The 23,498-nt window shown below is 38.2% G+C and overlaps 1 protein-coding gene across 1 annotated transcript in view; it reads right to left on the bottom strand.

Annotated features, from left to right (window-relative positions):
* Window positions 1-23,498, bottom strand: part of LOC107743094 (plexin A3-like) — a 182,559-nt gene that overhangs the window by 10,641 nt on the left and 148,420 nt on the right. Inside the window, exons 15-23 of the mRNA XM_016556207.1 lie at window positions 21,263-21,430; window positions 20,677-20,770; window positions 20,334-20,573; window positions 19,706-19,849; window positions 12,646-12,880; window positions 11,506-11,648; window positions 10,732-10,988; window positions 9,401-9,467; window positions 5,174-5,320 (exon numbers count right to left, since the gene is read on the bottom strand). Coding sequence (XP_016411693.1) covers window positions 5,174-5,320; window positions 9,401-9,467; window positions 10,732-10,988; window positions 11,506-11,648; window positions 12,646-12,880; window positions 19,706-19,849; window positions 20,334-20,573; window positions 20,677-20,770; window positions 21,263-21,430 — 1,495 coding nt within the window. The remainder of the gene's footprint in view (window positions 1-5,173; window positions 5,321-9,400; window positions 9,468-10,731; window positions 10,989-11,505; window positions 11,649-12,645; window positions 12,881-19,705; window positions 19,850-20,333; window positions 20,574-20,676; window positions 20,771-21,262; window positions 21,431-23,498) is intronic.

The following is a 23,498-nucleotide window of genomic DNA, read 5'->3' as shown; positions in this document are numbered from 1 at the left end:
GCTGTGGATCGCCGGATCGGCTTTCACCGTGGACGAAGCGGAGTCCAGCCCGGGGTCGTCACATGTGGTTGCCGGAAGCCCGGCGGACGCTCCTTTGTCAAATCCGCCGCCTCTGCTCACTCTAGCCCTCCGGCCGTTTCCAGAGATTCGGGATAACATTAGCAACAATAGAAAACATGACAATATTGATCAACAAGATGACCAGCAAAGACACAAAAACACGTCTCCATTAAAATCTAGTATGCAGACCACACACACTAACATACACATGGACTTAAGAGGGTGCGGAAAGGTCAAGGCACATTTTATTATACACAGCGGGAGACTGGAGCTCTATTTGGCCCGGCTCTGCCAGCATATCAAAGATTGATCGGGATCTGGTTTCATGCCTCGGCCTGATTTATCATAATAGCCATCTTAGCTTTAACTGTTATGTCAATGGTGAAATATTTATCCGCCTGCAAAGCGGTATTCAGAATATGTGAAACACGCAGGTTTTGATAAAACGGTCACAGATCGATAAAAACAAACGGCAAGAGGTGATTGATCCGGCCACAAACTAGGATTCATATGACATGTCTGAAGGTAAAAGATACTTTATGCTGAAGTGTGTAATATTTTTGATGTTTAATATGCAGAGACAACCATAAGAAAGACATTTATAGGTTTATTCCCCAGAATAGTGTAAACATCTTCTCTGCTGTGCTAACAAAATATTGATCTGTTTGTTTTTAGCAGCCTAACCAACACAGCAACATTGAGTCAACCAATGGCATGACTTTGGGGGCAGGACTATTTGTTTGACAGACCAATGACAGACAAAGCAATGTTCAGCAAATCTTAGGGGAAAAAGTAAATGAATGAACAAACAAGTTAAAATGTACAGAATTTGACATTATTAACATGTTTACGCGGCGCGATGCAACGCAATGCGTAAAAAGACATTATACATTAAGCCATTATAATCCATAATTATGTCCCCACTGGATGCAACGAATGCCTAGTTTATAATGGGTTTTCATGTTTTTGAATCATCGCTCCGGCCTGACAGGGCATCATCACAATATGGTAAGGGGAGTAACATTTCCGTCTCACGCTTGAGGTATTCTGCCAATCACAACGCACTGGATAGCTGGCCAATCAGAGCTCACCTTTCTTTTTCAGACCGATGAGCTTTGTAAAAATCGACGTGTTTCAGTAAGGCGGGGCATAAAGGAGAAACAATAATGTAAAGTATGTGGAAAATAATGTGTTTTTTGAACCTTAAACCGCATAAACACATTTCATTACACCAAATACACAACATAATGTTATTTTTAGCAGCATCAAATAACAAAATGTTAATCTGTTTGTTTTTAACATCATGAAAACATAGCAACATTGACTCAACCAATGGCATGACTTTGGGGCGGGTCTATTTGTTTGAAAATTGTTTGACCAATGACAGACGAAGAAGTGTTCAGCAGAAATTTCATAGAAAAAAAGTAAATGTATGAACAAGTAAGTTAAAATTCACAGAATTTGACATTATTACAGTTTCAAGTCCTAACAAAGTTTTGATCTGTTTGTTTATAGTATTATGACGAACACAACAACACTGACTCAACCAATGGTGTGACTTTGGGGGCGGGACTATTTGTTTGACTGACCAATGACAGACGAGGAAGTGTTCAGCAGAAATTTCAGAGAAAAAAGTGAATGAACGAACTAGTTAAAATTGACAGAATTTGACATTATTAATGTTTCAAGTGCTAACAAAATATTGATCTGTTTAATTATAGTATTATGACAAACACAGCAACACTGACTTAACCAATGGCGTGACTTTGGGGGCGGGACTATTTGTTTGACTGACCAATGACAGACGAGGAACTGTTCAGCAGAAATTTCAGAGAAAAAAAGTAAATAAATTAATGAATAAATAAGTTTAAATGCACAGAATTTGACATTATTACTGTTCAACGCTGGTCAAAAATCATGCGATTAATCATAAAACAAAAACAAACCATGGTGCCATGTCCAAATAAAACGTAGTAACATGGTACATTTAATACTTCTGTCAGTTTATGAATGAATCTTTTACTGTATGAATGTACTGTACATAATTTTTTGCCATAGTTACTATGGTAAAGCCTTCATAAAGCTATAAAACCGTCATGCAGCCATATAGCATTGATAAAATAAACAAGACAAGCTGTAGAATGTGTGCATCAGCTCATTTATGCAGCCAGTAGCATAAGCAAAATCATAAAAAAAACAGCCCTCAGCACTTACCGAGCGAGTAACACATACAAATAACAGCTTCATAAATAGACAGGCGAGTTACATTAAAGAGCCGAGCGTTTATTATGAAGCCGATGCTTTGATATATCTCCATTCACACCGTGACAACAGTCCATATAAATTCATGAGAAGACCTTTTGTGCGCATGGGCCGCGTTAATCGTGTGATTAAAACAATGCAGCTGGCACTGGTGCGCGACTGTGCATCCGTAATCGCGGCTACTCGCTGATCATTAGCTCATGGCAATTCCTCCCCTCCAGCCGCGGCTCACACGCGAGGAGTTTGTGACTAAAACCCAATTACACAGTAAATTACGGAATTCTCTCGGAGACGGAGCCCAGCTATATTTAGGACATCCGGCGTCGGTTTAGGAGCTGGATTGGGTTGAAACTCAGAGCTTGGAGGAAATGAGGGTTTTACGAAAGTTTAACACCATAAAGATCAGTTCTCGTCTCTGGCTGTGTGTGTGTGAGAGTGTGTGAAGATGAGAGTGTGTAAAGGTGACTTTAGTGTGTCCTTTAGCACGTGTTCACACACCCACAGGCAGACTTCCTGGCACAACTGAGATGTTTAATGCTTAAAGGAAGAGTACATAGAGTACAAGAGTAGTTTTGAAATATCTTATGTATAAATCATCTTCATTTTATCAACTATCAACATTTAAATGAACATTAGGGATATAAAAATTGATTGACTGATGCCCCTTTCAATCTGCCATTGAAAATTGATTACATTGTTACATTATTACTATTATTATCATATAATATAGAATTATATATAGTATAAATTAATAACATTTATATACAATAATAATAACATAACTACTGTGGTGGCACCAATATTAAAATTCTGGCTGATACCTAAATAAATATTATTATTATCATGATTATTATTATTATATAATATATATTGATATATGATTATAATATATATTACATATCACATATATACTATGATGCCACCAATTCTTTATTAGTATGTAAATACTACTACTACTAATTCTTATTGTATAAATTAGAATAATGATATCTTATTATATTATTATTATTATTATATTTATTGTCTTATTACATATTAAGATATAATAATAATAAATGACTAAATGTAAATGTCATAATATATAATATTATAAAATATATAATAATAAATATAATAATAGTTATTATCATTACTATTACTATTATTAATATTCTATGTGATTTAGCTTAAAAAAATTGAATTTAAATTATTTTGACAAATAGTTTTAAATACTACACATGAATTTAGCCAGTAAAACTGTGCTAGAGATGGCAAAGACAATCTAAATGTAATAATATGGCATAAATGAACATGCACAATTAAATATCTAATATGCAAAGCTGAACTGACCAATCAGCATTCAGAACTGGAACAATCTAATTTATAATTCATGACGTGTCGCATTTTTTAACAAAGAATCGAAACAAGGGCAAATATTTACACTCCTAATGAATACATCAACATACATGCTGTGTTACAGGTGAGCCTGACCTTTTCTGACGGCCCCTAGCGTCCTCTCTTTAGGGTTGACAGCTAAGACAGCTGAATAACTGTGCCACATATCAATTCCCCTAAGCTGATCTATCCTGAATACTGTGGAATTGATGAGCTGTTCTATAGCTTTAACTACCACTGAGGAGCCATAGATTAAAGCTCATTCATTGGTCGGCTCGTATTGTTCCATTTAAAATCAATGCACAGAACTCTGTTGGTGCAGACAGTAAATATGCTCTATTGTGTAGTCATGTTTGTGCATGCGAGAGAGACAGTGTAAATCAGCCACTGTATTCCCTGGCTGTCTGCTCAGAGGAGCATTGGGGTTGTTTTATGAGTGCCATGATAAATTCTCAGATTTGTTTCAGTCATTACAGGCTCTGATCAGGTCGTTCTTTGTTTTTTCTCAATTGACTTCTGTCCCTGTTTTGCCACCTCTGACAAACCCCGCTCTGAAAGTCATGCTTGGCCTGATATCATCTGTCTGATTGACATTTGAGCTCTCGAGTCAGTTTTAAGGCCGATGGGACACTAATGACCACTAGGATTCAGAATTAAGAACCGGATCTTAATCAGAACCAGAAAAAAAAAACAGATACTGGATCTTGCATTGATCTTACAAATGCAGGCAGAATACTGTCATAAAATATTAAATATAAGCATGACAGCTATTGACATGATGACAAAGCCTTTAAAATAAAAAAACGGATGTAATATTGCAGTATGATATTTCATACAAATGCATTTGATTCATATTACAATTGTCGCACATGTTATTCATACCAAAAACTTGGACTTGGTGTGAAAAGACCTTGTAAAGCGTATATTAGTAATATTAAATTAAGTATTAGTCAGGGTTAAAATTAAAACCATAAAAAAATGTTTGTTTTTGTTACTTGAATTAAATAAACATGAACTGAAATAATAAACATTTAAATAAACTTATATTATTTCAGCTAGTTGCCAAAGAAATATCTAATTTTAGTTTAACTTGTACTAAAATAACTAAAACTAAGACTAATGAATACAAAGTAATTAAGAGTATACACACATATAAACACAGATAATAAAAATGACAAAAACACAAAACATAAGTCCTAAAACTAAAGAGAAGAAAACACAAAAATTAAATCAACTTCAAAATATGAACAAAATTATAATAGTACCCTAAAACAACACTGGTGGTATTAGTATTAATAGATATCATTTCTAGCTGGAAGCATCTGAAACGTAAAACTTTTGTAGTGTTTTGGTACTTTTCAAACGTATATTTGAGCTGAAGTCAAACACTTGTGGTCTTCAATGAGGCAGGGAGTGCTGGGAGACAGGAAGAGGGATTATGGGATACGTGAGAGAGCGTCACCACGGGAACACTGACCAGCTGCTTGTAGTCGATTTGCTGTCGGATGAGCTTGTCTTCGCTCAGGGAGTATCTGGCCTCTCCTGTGATGGCGTCTATGGGACCTTTTTCCATCTGCTGTTTTATAGCACAGTAGAGCATAAACAGAGGCTCGCCAGCACACTCCTGCACAGAGAGAGAGAGAGAGAGAGAGAGGTCATATTCTACACTTCTGAAGCATTTTATTTTCTCCCTAAAGTCCACTTATAATGTTAGTCAAGGTTTCTTGCAACAAAGTTTCATATGTTTATTTTCCACCTTCTCACTGACCCACAGAATTTAACAGGCTGTTTTTTGCTACTGTACCTTTAAGACCTCTATATAAATACAAATATCTGTTACGATTGGCTAAGCAATCCATTCTGGTTAATGCATACTCACACAACATCCATAAAAATACTGAGCTAATTAACTAAGTAACTATTTCTTTGAGTTTCATGAAGCAGAAATAAAGTCAATATATATACTACTGTTCAAAAGTTTTAAAAAGTTTTTTTTTTTTTTGAAAGAAATGTTTACCTTTTTGTCAGCAAGGGCACATTAAATTGATAAAAAAGTGACAGTGAAGACTACATTGGTGCAATAAAATTTGCATTTAAAATGATATTTATTCTATTCAAAGAATACTGAAAAAAACTAATAATAAATATTTGTATTATCAAATATTAAAATTTCAACATTGTTAATAATTAGAAAGGTTTCTTGAGCAGCAAATCAGCATATTAAAATGATTTCTGAAAGATCATGTGACACTGAAGGCTGGAGTGGTTCAGCTTTGCATCTCACCAACACCAAACTATTGAACAGTAATGTACACGTAAACACTAGAGATCCCAAACCCATTAAAATCACTATACGAAAACACAGACATCCAATGTTAATAATTAAAATAAAAACATTGAAAAGAAAACAAATCCTATACAAAATAGTGTTTACGTCTCATAATCAGAAGCTTTGCGTTGTGAACATTTTAGTACGTCTATGTAGAACCTCAGCGCTTTTATTTCCAAAAGAGCAAGGAAATCATGTTTTCCATTACATGTCTCCTTTAAAACCTTTTACCTTTAAAGAACACGCTGAAGAACTCAAGACGACTTCCTGCGCAAAATACCACAGAACATCAATTCAATAAAATCACGAGCTGTAATTTTCACACACTTCGAAAACGCCTAATTGCGCCTTTAAATACAGAGCAAGAAGCAATGAAAGGAAAGAGAAAAGACATGTTCTGACCAAAAGGAAGCGAAACGGAGAAACAAGGCAGCGAGCGTGCAGAGAAAGAAAGCGCGGCCGTGAGAATGAGAGACACACGTCCGATCACAGTTCTTTTCAGATGGCATTTGTGAAGTTTGGAGAAGTCTCCAATTACCCACTTAAAAGCGTTTGATGACTAAACAGCGATACGGAGGGGAGGCTATTATTTAGTTCTTAGGCAAGATCAGCTTGACATTATTAATTACAGCATGACATCCTGAATCACACTCTTCTAACGCAGGCGGAGAGGGTTACCCAGCATCCATTGCACGCCTAACTGCAAGTAATTCTAAACAACCAGCCTCCGAACTCTATGTCACATGCATTTAGTCTTAATATATACATCAAATCCTCATCTTTCTATTGCTTTTAGAGGCTGCCGGCGTTCTGGCTCCGTCTGCTATTCATAGTCTGGCCGTTAGACCCTGTTATGACACAACAGATGTGTGTCACGGGATCTGCGCCAGGTTTCGATCGCTAACGGACACGTTTGAACGTCAAATTCACACGGTTTAACGTATGCAGTGTAAATGCAGATGGCATGAACTGACAGCACAAGAAAAAGCCCTAAATATCTGTTAACAAATATTTATGTTACCCTTGTAGGATTAAAGGTGTGTTCACGCCATATCGGAATTCCCGTAATTACGAGATTCCAACTTGTAAAAAGCGTTCACGTCCTCGTAGAACTCGTAATTACAACTTGTGAACTGGGAGTTTTCTGAGAGCTACGACTTGTATCAACTGACCGCTGTACCACCTGACCACCGCAGGCTCTGTTTAAGCGTTGATCGTGTTGCCAAAAAAAGCATAATTCCGAGTCCGAGGACGTGAACAGCTCCGAGTAGAACGTCACGTGCTGTCATCTCGAAATTACGATATGGCGTGAACGCAGCATTAGTCACCACAAAATGAAAATTCTATCATCATTTACACACCCTCATTTCGTTCTAAACCTGCACGACTTTCTTTCGTAAAATCTAAAAGTGAACTTACAGAATGAAAGCATATAGTGAAAATGGACTGTTAAGCCCCAAAACAATCAAATAAAAAAATAAAATAAAATAGCCATAATACTAGACCAGAAGACTATACACAACTAAAATGTGTCACCCAACTCTACTGGAAATACCATTTAAGCTACAGTTTGCTGGTCTAGGCTGGTTTAAGGTGGTTTTAAAATCTAACCCAGTGGTTCCCAACCCTGGTCCTGGAGGCACCTCAACACTGCATGTTTTGCATGTCTCCTTAATCAAACACACCTGATCCAGATCATCAGCTCATTAGTAGAGACTCCAAGACCTGAAATTGGTGTGTCAGAGAAAGGAGACATGCAAAATGTGCAGTGTTGGGGTGCCTCCAGGACACAGGGTTGGGAACCACTGATCTAACCCATTGGTCTCAAACTCTATTCCTGGAAGTCCACAGCTCTGCACAGTTTAGCTCCAACCCTAATCAAACACACCTGATCCAGCTAATCAAGGTCTTCAGGATTATTAGAAACTTCCAAGCAGGTTTGATTTGGAGCTGGTTGGAGCTAAACTCTGCAGAGCTGTGACCCTCCAGGAATTGAGTTTGAGACCACCGATCTAACCAATCTGTAGCTAGCCTAGGCTGTATTCAGCAGTTTTTTTTTTTACAGCAAGGAACATTGTAAAATATGGATTCAGACATGATATATGCTTTATCTGATCCTACTGTAAAAATCACATATTTCATATTATATTTCATTTAATTTTATGTTCTACATTTATTTTATTTTACATTTAGGATTGGTATGACATGAGGATAAGTAAATAATGACATCTAATTTCTAGATAAATTAATTCTTGATTGTTTTTCTCTGATAACAAAAATATGTTCTAAGAACATTTGGCTAACGTTCCCATTAAGTTATGAAAATGTTATTTCTGAATGTTCTCTGAAAGTTTGAAATGCTCAGTTTTTATACTTTTTTTTGGGTTATGCTAACGTTAATTAAAACACTAAAGGAATGTTCCATTTAATCATTTTGCAAAAATCAAGGGAATCTTACTTTTCGATATTCTCTGAATGTTCTGAAACAAGTAGCAGCATTTAATAAAATGCTAGAAGAATGTCCAACTAGAAGACGTTCCATGAACAATGTATACAATTTTTGATAATGTTACGAGAACGTTATTGAAAGCTGCATAACTTTGAATGAAAATTCTATTAAGGTTACTGGAAGAACATTTGTTCAAAGCTTTGAGAGAACCTTGCCAGAAAGTTCTGAGAATGTTCACTGAGTATATGTTCTATATGAATGTAACGTTAAATGCTTGTTAATAAGATGATGTACACGACATAAATGTACAACAGATATAAACATACTGAATGCTTTGGCTCATGATAAATATGAAATTACAAGTACACACCCAGGCAGGGCAACAGAGCCGTACCGAGAAGGCATTTCATGGTAATTACTCCTAAAGGCCTGTATGGTGGCCAAAACACTTTAACATCTGCACTGATGGGACGTAAAGACACTGGGCGGCCGGCCAGAGCTACATTCCGTAGGGCAGTTGCAGCCTTGAATGCACAAAGGGCCTGATGTTCCCGCCCTTAGCGCTAATAGCCATCTCAATCTGCTTCAGCCTAATTCAGCGGCGTTTGGGTCGTCTTGGTGAACTCTGGAACACCTGACAGGATGTGGGATTGAGCGAGTGCCCTCCACGCAGCTGATTTCAGGGTTGGGCGGAAGTCGCGGCATTTCCTGAGTCGCTATCTGGAGGGTAGGCTTTAGCGAGATTTATTAGCAGGCTTTGCGATGAGTCAGGCCGTCAAAAACGTCAGCGCGCCAAAATCTTCTTGCAAACAAGATGCTAGTTAGCCAGAGAGCAGTTTGAGACTGTTGCTCAATTTCACGTAGGACTTTGCATAGCATGTTATTAAAACTGACTGAATGTTTTTGTTAGAAAACACATCACAAACCTTGAGGAAGCGGTGCAGGAGGAACGTGAACCAGTTAGTGAGCATCTTCTCAGCCACAGACTCAGTTCTGCAAAAACAAACGCAATTCATGAGTGATTATTATGTTGTGTGTTCTGAACAGTTGCTATGGTATTGCTAGGTGGATGTTAATGTGTTCTGAGTGGTTTTTAGCATGTTGCTAAGTGGTTGCTAAAGTGTTTTGCGTGGTTGCAATGCTGGCTGGTTGTTTTTTATTTTAATTTAATCTAGCTTGCGCTCACTGTTGTACATCCTTTGCTCCTGTTAACAAATGTTGGTTTTCACGAGACTCACCATGCGCAACGCTGACCTCATACTTCATTGCTCCCGGAGCTGCTATTAACTATTGGCGCAAGCTAAAACACAGCCTAATTTTCATTTTTGGGCGAACTAACCCTTTAAGGCGTTCTGGGTGGTTGCTAGAGCCTTTCTGTACAGTTGATAAGGTTGTCTGCATGTTTTTTTTGCATGCTGCTGTGCGGTTGCATAATGTTGTAAGGTGTTCTGGGGGTTGCTAGGGCATTGCTAGGTTGCTGCTAAAATGTTCTGAGTGGTTTTTAGCATGTTGCTATGTGGTTACTGAGATGTTTTCGGTGGTTGCTAAGGCATTCTGGGTGGTTGCTAGGGTGTTGCTATGCAGTATTTTGGGTGTATTTTGTTTAGGGTGTTTTTTTCATGCTGCTATGTGGTAATGTAGTAGTGTAAGGTATTCTGAGTGATTTCCAGGGCATTGCTATGCAGTTGCTAAGGCATTCTGGGTGGTTGCTAGGATGTTTAGGGTGCAGTATTTAGTGTGTATTTTGTTTAGGGTGTCTTTTGCATGCTGCTATGTGGTAATGTAGTGTTGTAAGGTATTCTGAATGATTTCCAGGGCATTGCTATGCAGTTGCTAAGGCATTCTGGGTGGTTGCTAGGGTGTCTAGGGTGCAGTATTTAGGGTGTTTTTTGCATGCTGCTATGTGGTAATGTAGTGTTGTAAGGTATTCTGAGTGGTTTCCAGGGCATTGCTATGCAGTTGCTAAGGTGTTCTGGGGAGTTGCTAAGGCATTCTGGGTGTTTGCTAGGGCATTGTTCTGCAGTAGCTGAGATGTTCTGGGGTGTTGCTAGGGTAGTGTTATGTAGTTGCTAAAGTGTTTTGGGGGTTTCTAGGGCATTGCTATGTAGTTGCTGAGGTGTTCTGGTTGTTTTCTAGGATGTTGTTATGCAGTATGTTCTGGGGGTTGCTAGGTCCTTGCTCATTTTTAACAAGTGTGGTGATAAATCATATAGTAACACTGGAGGAATTGTCATGCTCCACAATTACCATCTCTTACCGTCTAAGCAGTAGTTTGGGATGGTTACGGTTCTCCAGGTTCTTTTCGATCAGGTCAGCAAGAAGCTGTTTGAGAACCACAGTGGCATACTCCATCCGTCCCTGCAGTGCCGCCATGAGGAGGGAGGCCACATTGCCGCGATCCCGCATGGAGAAGGACCTTTGAGCCTCCAGCGTGTGGATGAAGGTCAGCAGGAACATCTTGTTGTGCAGCAGTTGACTGAACAAGCGCAGGGCCTTCTCCACATTAGCCGGAGACTAAGAGGAGAGGGAACATTTGATTAAACGAAAGAAAAAGCAGGAGAACAAAAACACGAATGGAAAAGCCAGACAGGAAGGAGATGACAGAAACATGCGCAACAACAATTGTTGCCTGAATGCATACTTGGAAAAAAAAGCTCTGCTGCGGTGAGATTTAATTGTTCTTTGCTGACTATTTTCAAAACATTTTTTGGTAAGGCACGTCTCTAGACGGCTATTCCACCAGGGCCTTGCAGGGCTGCTGATTTCATTCAGCCTGAGGTTTTAATTAAAAAGCATGCTGAAAGAGAGGCGTTCACTCTGAAGCTCACTACTGAGACAGCAGTACCGTAGCTTCAGAGTTTAGGGGATCTTTTTAAAGCACATCTAGGGTTTTTTCTGCTTTCTTTTTTGGCAGGAGGATTAAAAGAATATGGTCTATGAGTTGTGGCAACCTAATTATTGGCACTTGCGAGTGACAGATGACACCTGGTGACAGAGAAATCAAACCAGGAGATTTTAAAAGTTCCCTTACGTCCAGCTCCTTTAGAACCGGGTGTTCTTCGATGCCAGGGAACATCACTCTCATGGTGTAGGTACGATACTCCAGGAAAGGGATTTTCACACCGTCCATGTCGTTTGTCAGCTCTTGGATGTCTGTCTGCAGCTCAGCGAATGCTGAGAGTAATAAAGAACAGAAGAGATACGCATCCATCAGACTGAAGAACACCTCATATGCTGTGACAGACAGATATACTAGGGGGATATTTCACCATATTTTGAGATTACTGGCATTAGCTACAATATGGTAAGAAATGGTTATTTTGTGTCATTTCCATTTCGCATCTTCATGAAATTTAGAAACTTAATGAGATAGAAACACTGAAATATATTAGGGAGTTTTAATCAACTAAACATGATTTTAATTTAATTGGTTTCCTTTGCAACAATCAATATCGAAAACAGTTGTGCTGCTTAATATTTTTGTGGAAATAGTGATACTTTTTTCAGGATTCTTTGATTAGCATAGTTTAAAATAAAAGTATTTGTTTGAAATGGAAATCTTTTATAACATTATAAACGTCTTTATTGACACTTTTGATCAAGTTAATGCATCCTACATTGATCAAAATTGCTTTCGCTCTCTCTCTCTATACAGTACATATAAATGACAGCACTTCTGGAATGAATGCAAACAGTTTCAGTCTCTGGGAAACTATGCCCACTGACAAAAGACACAGAAATGAAAAAACTATAAAATCGCATAAACAGAAAGTTGCATTCATTCCAGTATCTCATGGCATTCTTTTAACAAATGCATAAATAACACAGCACCGTGTCTGCCTGAGCTACAGATCCTTTTAAAGCCGTGAATAAAACCGGTATCAAAGGATGAGGACATTATGACGTCATGACCCAGTTCAATCCCTCCACAAAGACTGCGTCAAACTCTGCAAGAATCCAGGCTACTGCAGTGCGAGAACGCATCCGACTCGCTCCCGTTCGGCGCCCACGGGAGACCAAGCGCACAATAAAATAATACATCACAGCTCCGTTTGATTTATCCTACGGGTTAAAACCATTAGTAGCTCATTAAAACACTCTCCACACCTGTCTGAAACAGCTTGGCATGGGCCATATGCGCCACAGATGCTGAACTACCCCCAAATCTTACCTTCCTTGCACTCCAGCGCGACACGGGACTCCAGATTGTCCATCTGCAACTGTAGGCGTTTGAGCGTGCGGTCGGCGTCCCGCGTCTTGCGCTTGTAGGCGATGAGTACGGCGATGATGGCGATGAGGAGGACGCCGCCGCCGGCTCCGATCCCGATGATGGCAGGCAGCGTGAGAGTGCTGTCGGAATAGATGTGAAGCATTCCAGGAGAATATTCCAGGCCGCCCACGAGAATCTACACACATAGACAAAAGAAACTATTAGAATGGGTTGAGCGCCAGGCCCTTCAATCTAACGACCCTGCCGGCTTTAGTGGGTCATAATGAGGGCTTTTGATTGGCTGAGGGCACTCATACTGTTTCTCCTTGAATGAAATCAGCTCGCAATTAGAATTACCGCAGAATTATGCACTCGTTCGACACGTTCACGTGGCGTTCCTCCACCTGCGGCGAGAGAACAAACGCTCACGCCTCCGTCAGACACCGTGACCACTAATCCACATCAAATTACTTCAAAAAGTCACTTTGGCACAGGTGTGCAGGCAATTAGGCAGAAATCAGCAGGTAATAGAGGTCTACTTAGAGACTGGGGTCCGACTGAGGTATGGTACCGGGAGCTCAGCCTTGCGCTATTCGCGGACCAATTAAACGCGGCATCCAGCCGTCTGTCCTAACGAGTTTCACCTTTCTGCGGCTGCTCGGGTCCCGCGTGGCTGCATGAATTATTGAGACTCGGTGATAGAGGGGAACAAAGTGAATCCTGGAGCGCTGTCGATATGTGTCAGGTCATTAGCTGAGTGATCCCGGCACTCTTAGATCCAACTATGTCTCTCTCTCTCATTCTTTTTCCCCTTTTTTTATGGGTGTTTCTCTACACTGTGGATTCACAAACCGGAACTCAACTGAATAATCGGCTCTTTGATAGAAATAATCATTCTGTCGACAGAGTTAGTGATAATCAATCAAACAGGAAGGTGTTGGATTAAATTCAGTGGCATAATGTGAATGTATACCTTACATGGAGAGGAACAGGTCCTGGATTTGATTAGAATTGACTTCTTGTGATGCTATTGATCAGTTCTGAAAGTAATTACTGCAACAAGGTTTGTATTCAGGAAACAGTGTTGGCAAAACACTCAGCGATTTAATAACCAAAACTAGATTTTCTAAAGAAATTCATATCATGATGCTAGAGTGTGCACTGGGGCGTTGCTATGTAATTCAGAGGTGTGAATCTTTATGTTGATAGCAAATCGATTCAATTCATGTTTCACTGATTTGATTTAGAAGTGATACTTGCACACATTCAGAACGATTCAGTTAAATTTTATATACAACTACCTTCATATTATCATTTCAAAAATGTTTTAACTGCATTAAATATTAATTAGTGTATGTATGTATATCTATATGTGTATACACACACACACACACACACACACCAGTATTTAATATTACATTTATATACATTATTAAATAAATATTATATACATTATACACATTAAATCTATATTTTCAGATTAACACTTCTAATTCATATAAGTCTAATAGTTACTAATACATTTAGGCTTTATTTATTTATTCCTTTGCGCTCTGCTAGGTCGTGTATCCTTCAGCAGCCTGCATATAAATTAAACTCAATGGGTCGTAGAGCTTTCTCTGTCTCAGCTCCACGACTGTGGAATGCTCTACCAGCAGGAATTAGAGATTCTCCAACCTTGAACTGTTTTAAGAAATCTTTAAAGACTCATCTTTTTAAAACTGCTTACTGTAATTGAGTTTGTTTTATATGGTTTCTTTTTTGTGTTGCTTATTGTTGCATACTATTATGCTTGTTGTTGTAGCGCTTTGGGTTAAGAAAAGTGCATGATAAATAAAATGCATTATTATTATCCTGATGTGTGTGTGTTTGTATATATATACAGTGGGTACGGAAAGTATTCAGACCCCCTTAAATTTTTCACTCTTTGTTATATTGCAGCCATTTGCTAAAATCATTTAAGTTAATTTTTTTTCCTCATTAATGTACACACAGCACCCCATATTGACAGAAAAACACAGAATTGTTGACATCTTTGCAGATTTATTAAAAAAGAAAAACTGAAAAATGCTCAGTATTTAGTAGAAGCACCCTCTTGATCTAATACAGCCATGAGTCTTTGGGAAAGATGCAACAAGTTTTTCACACATGGATTTGGGGATCCTCTGCCATTCCTCCTTGCAGATCCTCTCCAGTTCTATCAGGTTGGATGGTAAACGTTGGTGGACAGCCATTTTTAGGTCTCTCCAGAGATGCTCAATTGGGTTTAAGTCAGGGCTCTGGCTGGGCCATTCAAGAACAGTCACAGAGTTGTTGTGAAGCCACTCCTTCGTTATTTTAGCTGTGTGCTTAGGGTCATTGTCTTGTTGGAAGGTAAACCTTAGTTCCAGTCTGAGGTCCTGAGCACTCTGGAGAAGGTTTTCGCCCAGGATATCCCTGTACTTGGCCGCATTCATCTTTCCCTCGATTGCAACCAGTCGTCCTGTCCCTGCAGCTGAAAAACACCCCCACAGCATGATGCTGCCACCACCATGCTTCACTGTTGGGACAGGTGATGAGCAGTGCCTGGTTTTCTCCACACACACCGCTTAGAATTAAGGCCAAAAAGTTCTATCTTGGTCTCATCAGACCAGAGAATCTTATTTCTCACCATCTTGGAGTCCTTCAGGTGTTTTTTTAGCAAACTCCATGCGGGCTTTCATGTGTCTTGAACTGAGGAGAGGCTTCCGTCGGGCCACTCTGCCATAAAGCCCCGACTGGTGGAGGGCTGCAGTGATGGTTGACTTTCTACAACTTTCTCCCATCTCCCGACTGCATCTCTGGAGCTCAGCCACAGTGATCTTTGGGTTCTTCTTTACCTCTCTCACCAAGGCTCTTCTCCCCCGATAGCTCAGTTTGGCCAGACGGCCAGCTCTAGGAAGGGTTCTGGTCATCCCAAACGTCTTCCATTTAAGGATTATGGAGGCCACTGTGCTCTTAGGAACCTTAAGTGCAGCAGAAATTTTTCTGTAACCTTGGCCAGATCTGTGCCTTGCCACAATTCTGTCTAACATTCTTCAAAATATCTTCTTTTGTGCACAACAGAACAAAGAAACTCATACAGGTTTGGAACAACTTGATGTAAGGAAATGATGACAATTTAAATTTTTTGGCCAAATGAAGCCTTTAAGTTTTCTGTAACATTATGTTCACATATGCAAACGTTGCATTATCTAATTAAATATGCACTCATTTGCATATATTTCCAGAATAATAAACTGAACATTGCATAAAGCCTGGTCCAATTTTTTTTTTACATATTAGAGTTAAAGGCTTTTACTGAGGGGATCTCTCTTTTAATCGCTCCATAAATCACAAAATACCGCCAGAAAAAAACCACCATATTTAGAGGTTACAGTGGGTACGGAAAGTATTCAGACCCCCTTAAATTTTTCACTCTTTGTTGTATTGCAGCCATTTGCTAAAATCATTTAAGTTAATTTTTTTTCCTCATTAATGTACACATAGCACCCCATATTGACAGAAAAACACAGATTTGTTGACATTTTTGCAGATTTATTAAAAAAGAAAAACTGAAATATCACATGGTCCTAAGTATTCAGACCCTTTGCTGTGACACTCATATATTTAACTCAGGTGCTGTCCATTTGTTCTGATCATCCTTGAGATGGTTCTACACCTTCATTTGAGTCCAGCTGTGTTTGATTATACTGATTGGACTTGATTAGGAAAGCCACACACCTGTCTATATAAGACCTTACAGCTCACAGTGCATGTCAGAGCAAATGAGAATCATGAGGTCAAAGGAATTGCCTGAAGAGCTCAGAGACAGAATTGTGGCAAGGCACAGATCTGGCCAAGGTTACAAAAAAATTTCTGTTGCACTTAAGGTTCCTAAGAGCACAGTGGCCTCCATAATCCTTAAATGGAAGACGTTTGGGATGACCAGAACCCTTCCTAGAGCTGGCCGTCTGGCCAAACTGAGCTATCGGGGGAGAAGAGCCTTGGTGAGAGAGGTAAAGAAGAACCCAAAGATCACTGTGGCTGAGCTCCAGAGATGCAGTCGGGAGATGGGAGAAAGTTGTAGAAAGTCAACCATCACTGCAGCCCTCCACCAGTCGGGGCTTTATGGCAGAGTGGCCCGACGGAAGCCTCTCCTCAGTTCAAGACACATGAAAGCCCGCATGGAGTTTGCTAAAAAAACACCTGAAGGACTCCAAGATGGTGAGAAATAAGATTCTCTGGTCTGATGAGACCAAGATAGAACTTTTTGGCCTTAATTCTAAGTGGTATGTGTGGAGAAAACCAGGCACCTGTCCAATACAGTCCCAACAGTGAAGCATGGTGGTGGCAGCATCATGCTGTGGGGGTGTTTTTCAGCTGCAGGGACAGGACGACTGGTTGCAATCGAGGGAAAGATGAATGCGGCCAAGTACAGGGATATCCTGGGCGAAAACCTTCTCCAGAGTGCTCAGGACCTCAGACTGGAACTAAGGTTTACCTTCCAACAAGACAATGACCCTAAGCACACAGCTAAAATAACGAAGGAGTGGCTTCACAACGACTCTGTGACTGTTCTTGAATGGCCCAGCCAGATCCCTGACTTAAACCCAATTGAGCATCTCTGGAGAGACCTAAAAATGGCTGTCCACCAACGTTTACCGTCCAACCTGACAGAACTGGAGAGGATCTGCAAGGAGGAATGGCAGAGGATCGCCAAATCCAGGTGTGAAAAACTTGTTGGATCTTTCCCAAAAAGACTCATGGCTGTATTAGATCAAATGGGTGCTTCTACTAAATACTGAGCATTTTTCAGTTTTTCTTTTTTAATAAATTTGCAAAAATGTCAACAATTCTGTGTTTTTCTGTCAATATGGGGTGCTGTGTGTACATTAATGAGGAACAAAAATTAACTTAAATGATTTTAGCAAATGGCTGCAATATAACAAAGAGTGAAAAATTTAAGGGGGTCTGAATACTTTCCGTACCCACTGTATATATATTTATATTTATTAATTTTTATTTTTTTTTTACAGAAATTTCTTATTTCCAAATAAAATAGTCGTTAAAAACTAGAAATTAAATAATTAAAAGTGTGCATGCATTTATTTTATCTATCTATCCATCCATAAATTATAAGTCTGAAAATATATACATATTCATGTACATCATATAATTCTGAAAATACACATACATTAACATACACATTACATTGTCAGGCTTATAACTTTATATTAAGCATTTGTAATTTGTTCCCGTTTAATCCTTCATATATACATATTGATTCAGTCATATTTAAAATATTGAATTGGCACGACTACTCAAAAAGCCACATGATTTGAGGCATCATTCATGACTGTAGCACAAACGGTGCAGGATAAAACGTGTTAAAGTTGAATACTTGGGGTCAAGACTTTGTTCAAATGACTAACACAAGTATGAGCAAAAATAATAGTGAGGTTTTCCTGAGCAATGACCATTACTGAAAGCCGTTATTATCAATAAAGGGGGCTGAACATGTCTCAAATGCTCTTTCTAAGCATATGTCAGGGCTCAGGAAGGTTATGAAGGATTCCTGTCTGCTGTTTGTAATAATTGTTTGAGCTGCCGGGAGAGCAGATAGCTAGATTACGTGGGAAACTGCTTGTATCAGCGCTCCCTATAATCCTAATAAGTACTTAATGTACGGCGAGCCACTTCCAGTTGACCTTTATGCTTTCCGTTTTAGCATTAAGGTAAAAAATGGCCACGCGGCAGTGGCTTATTATGAGATTGATTAAATGAGAGGCACAATGCCCGAGTCCATGCAAACCAAACATTCAGCATTTTCGCCATCTTACAGCCATCCATTCATTTTCTGCCACCTTTATTGGTTGATATACAATAAATAAGGAGCCGTAAATTCTCAGTCAGTGCAACTAGAGGTGAGCATGTTTTGCTCTTCAGCTGCACGAGAGGCTCCTTATAGATTAGCTGTATATAATGCATAATGGGGAAATGTCATAGCTGCATGATCCTCACCATCACTCGCTGTTCTCCGGTCAGATCCGGCGAATCACAGAGCAGCTGAGATTCAGAGACTGTTAACAGACAGGGCGTTTCTCCAATCATCACGCTGTAATTCAGGCGGGCGTTGCCAGGAGCAGGAGGCATGAGGTTCTTGCCCTGTTTACAGATGAAAGCACAGAAAAATTAATTTACCAAAAATGATCAACATAATTTGATGTGCAGAATTTAAATGTCATGAAAATTGTCATGAAATGTAATATATATATATATATATATATATATATACAATAAAATATGTATATATTATATATAATTTTCATGTATAAATATGTGAATATATATGCATGAAATAATTATTTTATATTTTTTTATGTTAAATATTTTCAAAATAAAGCATTTAAAAAAGAATACTATATTTTAAATTTAAAATGTTTAAGAACATTCAGATTTTTAGTATTATGACTTTTTTTTTATTACAATTTAGTTTATGTTTAAATTTACAATTTTGTTATGCAGTAAAAATAGTTTAAATTGTTAAGTACATTTGTAAAGTATAGGTAAACACTCTGGTAGCATTTAGTGTATTACTCATTTTAATGTAAGTAAACTTAAAAAAAAAAATGACATGAGAATTTGGGAATTTTTTATTTGCATTATTAAAAAAAGAAATCCTAATTTAATAAAAAAAGTTCTTAGTGGTCTTTTTATTGCATAATAAATATGTATAATTCTGCATTTTGGGAACAAAATATTTTAGAGCAAAATATGACATTTTTTCATGAAATTCATCAAAATGCAAATTGAAAACATTTAAATACAGGATGATGAGATTATGACAAAGGTCATGCCTTCAAGATGATGGGCGATCCTGGTTTGACCTCCAGAATCCCAGCATTCCCAAGGGGGTCGAAGGTCGGGTTTGGATAGTATGTGAAAGGAGTTCCATTGAGGATGAGGAGGGCGGACACATGGTCCAGGATGAAGCCGAACTCATCCGGATGAACTCCGTCACCATCACTCGCTGTTCTCCGGTCAGATCCGGTGAATCACAGAGCAGCTGAGATTCCGAGACGGTTAACAGACAGGGCGTTTCTCCAATCATCACGCTGTAATTCAGGCGGGCGTTGCCAGGAGCAGGAGGCATGAGGTTCTTGCCCTGTTTACAGATGAAAGCACAGAAAAATTAATTTACCAAAAATGATCAACATAATTTGATGTGCAGAATTTAAATGTCATGAAAATTGTCATGAAATGTAGAACCTGGCGTTTGGTGTAGATGATGCCCGGAGCCAAGCACGTCATGACAGAGTCATTCACCAACGTACAAACCTACAGAGGAACATCCAGACATGAGTTCTTATCACGTAAACAACAAGCTGTTTTTAATGCTGGTGGGGGCAGAGATGAGAAGGATGACATGAGAATTTGGGAATTTTTTATTTGCATTATTAAAAAAAGAAATCCTAATTTAATAAAAAAAGTTCTTAGTGGTCTTTTTATTGCATAATAAATATGTATAATTCTGCATTTTGGGAACAAAATATTTTAGAGCAAAATATGACATTTTTTCATGAAATTCATCAAAATGCAAATTGAAAACATTTAAATACAGGATGATGAGATTATGACAAAGGTCATGCCTTCAAGATGATGGGCGATCCTGGTTTGACCTCCAGAATCCCAGCATTCCCAAGGGGATCAAAGGTGGGGTTTGGATAGTATGTGAAAGGAGTTCCATTGAGGATGAGGAGGGCGGACACATGGTCCAGGATGAAGCCGAACTCATCCGGATGAACTCCGCAATCTGGAACCTGGCGTTTGGTGTAGATGATGCCCGGAGCCAAGCAAGTCATGACAGAGTCATTCACCAACGTACAAACCTACAGAGGAACATCCAGACATGAGTTCTTATCACGTAAACAACAAGCTGTTCTTAATGCTGGTGGGGGCAGAGATGAGAAGGACAGCTGGTGGGGAACTCACGTTTGTGGTCTCCACTCCTCCATATTTGGCTCGGACTTTGGGTTCCTGAATGGTTAGCAGATTGGTTCCTGTGACCGTGAGGGTGGTGCTGCCACTATCAGAACAAACAAACAAACAACACTTCAATTAGATGACAGATACTCGTTTCATACCTCAAATCGAGTGACTATATGACTGGTCTATTGCTAGCGAGTCAGAATTTAGGTTCTAGTGAACAGTAAGCAGCAAAATTTTGAAATAAGCACTGCACCAATTCTATTTTCAGATGGTGGGCCGACTATATTTCTTGTTTCTATTTCATCACACTAAAAATAAACTATTTTAATTTGCTATATATCTGTATCTTTGTGCTAATCAGACTTACAGAGTCATTGGCATATGCTAACTCTCTATTGGAAACAGCCGTGAGTGAGTTTCTGCCCACGTGGAGCATTTCAATTCATTCATTTCTGAAATTCTATTAGGCTTTGGATGCTGTCTTTGAAGTTAGCGAGACATATTAGCCTGTGTAGACAGCAGGCAGTGAGGAATCTCTCTAGGGTTTGGAACAGAGTTATTAAGCATGTGTGAGATTGTGTTAACGTACTTAATGATGCTCCAGTTGGGCTCCACGCTGGAAATGGTTGGATCTTCGGTGTAAATGTAATGCGTAACGCTGGTGACTTCGGCCTTGTCAATGAACAGCTTGACGGATGAAGTACCAGAACCTGATGCTGAGGGTGGCGTCACACACACTATCTCACGCACAGTTCTCCTGTTGGAACAAAACATGATGTTATATTACACAAAAACAGACATATTTGAAGCCATTTTCACATTTTTGTCCCTTTTAAGTTGAAAAATGAATCAAAACCTGATAACATAAACAGCCTAAACCAGCCTACAGTGGTTTGCTGTTCTTGTCTGGCTTTAAGATGGTTTATTTGGTTGTCCAAGCTGGTGTTTCTCTGGTGCCTAAACCCACTCAGAACTATCAAAATAGACCAGCTTAACCATCTTGCCCAGGCTGGGAGACCAACTAACCACCTTAGACTAGTTTAAGCTGTTTTTTAGATGGTTGAAAGGACCTCTAATGTGTTGTGGATGCTGGTTTCTCTACCAGCAAAACGTTTTGGGCAACCAGCATCACCAACTGAGTTTTGTTGGTAATCAACTTGACTAGACCAAAATAAACCAGTCTAAACTTGAATGGGAATACATGCTGGTCTTTTCAGCCATTAATTGCATAAATTGCTATCAGACTGGCTTTAAAAGCACCTTAATGTCAGATTTAATGATCTAGAACAAATGAGTGTTTAATAATTACATAATTACAGAAACTGCTTATTTCGGAGAAAAATGGAATCAGAAGTTAAATAAATAAAAAAAACATAAGAATATTTTTTTCATCTTCTAATTCTGTAGTCATTAAATGTTCAAATATCCATTAAAAAATGTAAATTAAATGATGTGTACACATATTATTGGGACCATTTTAATAATCATTGTAGTCACTAAATATTCATTAAAAATAAACACTTTTTAATATTTATTTTAATATTTAATGGATATTTAATGACTACAGTGCTAACTGATTGACTGAAATGGAAGTTGAAAAATATATATATTTAATTTTTTATTAAATTTTTATGTTTAATTATGGTTTTTCTACCAGCAAGGTTTCTTTGGCCAACCAGATTCACCAGGTGAGATTGGTTAGTGAAGAACATGACTAGACCAGCATAAACTAGTTCATAGTCTAAACTTGAAGGGGAATACATGCTGGTCTTTTCAGCCAGTAAATTGCTTTTAGAATGGCTTTAAAGGCACCATAACGTCAGATTTAATGATCTAGAACAAATAAGTGTTTAATAATTGCATAATTACAGAAACTGCTTATTTCTAGCAAAAATGGAATTATAAGTTGGATAAAAAATGAAAATAAAAATAAATAAAATATTTTCTCATCTTCTAATTCTGTAGTCATTAAATGTTCAAATATCCATTTACAATTTTAAATTAAATAATTAAGTGTGTGTGTGTGTATATACAGGATTGACTGAAATGGAAGTTGAAAAATATATATATTTAATTTTTTATTAAATTTTTATGTTTAATTATGGTTTTTCTACCAGCAAGGTTTCTTTGGCCAACCAGATTCACCAGGTGAGATTGGTTAGTGAAGAACATGACTAGACCAGCATAAACTAGTTCATAGTCTAAACTTGAAGGGGAATACATGCTGGTCTTTTCAGCCAGTAAATTGCTTTTAGAATGGCTTTAAAGGCACCATAACGTCAGATTTAATGATCTAGAACAAATAAGTGTTTAATAATTGCATAATTACAGAAACTGCTTATTTCTAGCAAAAATGGAATCATAAGTTGGATAAAAAATAAAAATAAAAATAAATAAAAACAGTTTTAAAAGAATATTTTCTCATCTTCTAATTCTGTAGTCATTAAATGTTCAAATATCCATTTACAATTTTAAATTAAATAATTAAGTGTGTGTGTGTGTATATACAGTGCCTTGCGAAAGTAATCATACCCCTTCATTTTTTTTTACATTTTGTTATGTTGGCGCCTTATGATAAACTGCTTTAAATTACTTTTTTTCCACATCAATCTACACGCCATACACCATACTGACAAAGCAAAAACAGAATTGTCACAACTTCGTAAATTTATAAAAAAAAAAAAAAAACTGAAATAAGTATATTGCATAAGTACTCATACTACTGATGTTGGATTTCGCTGAAGCACCTTTAAAGTCTCAAGTCTTTTTTTGTTTGATGCGACAAGCTTTACTCATCAGCATTTTGCAATTATCTGCCATTCTTC

This window comes from Sinocyclocheilus rhinocerous, unplaced genomic scaffold (assembly GCF_001515625.1).
Source record: "Sinocyclocheilus rhinocerous isolate Xijiao unplaced genomic scaffold, SAMN03320098_v1.1 scaffold797, whole genome shotgun sequence".
NCBI classification, from domain to species: Eukaryota; Metazoa; Chordata; class Actinopteri; order Cypriniformes; family Cyprinidae; genus Sinocyclocheilus; species Sinocyclocheilus rhinocerous.
The sequence above is the reverse complement of the archived record's forward strand: the minus strand, read 5'-3'. Positions and strand labels throughout refer to the sequence as shown.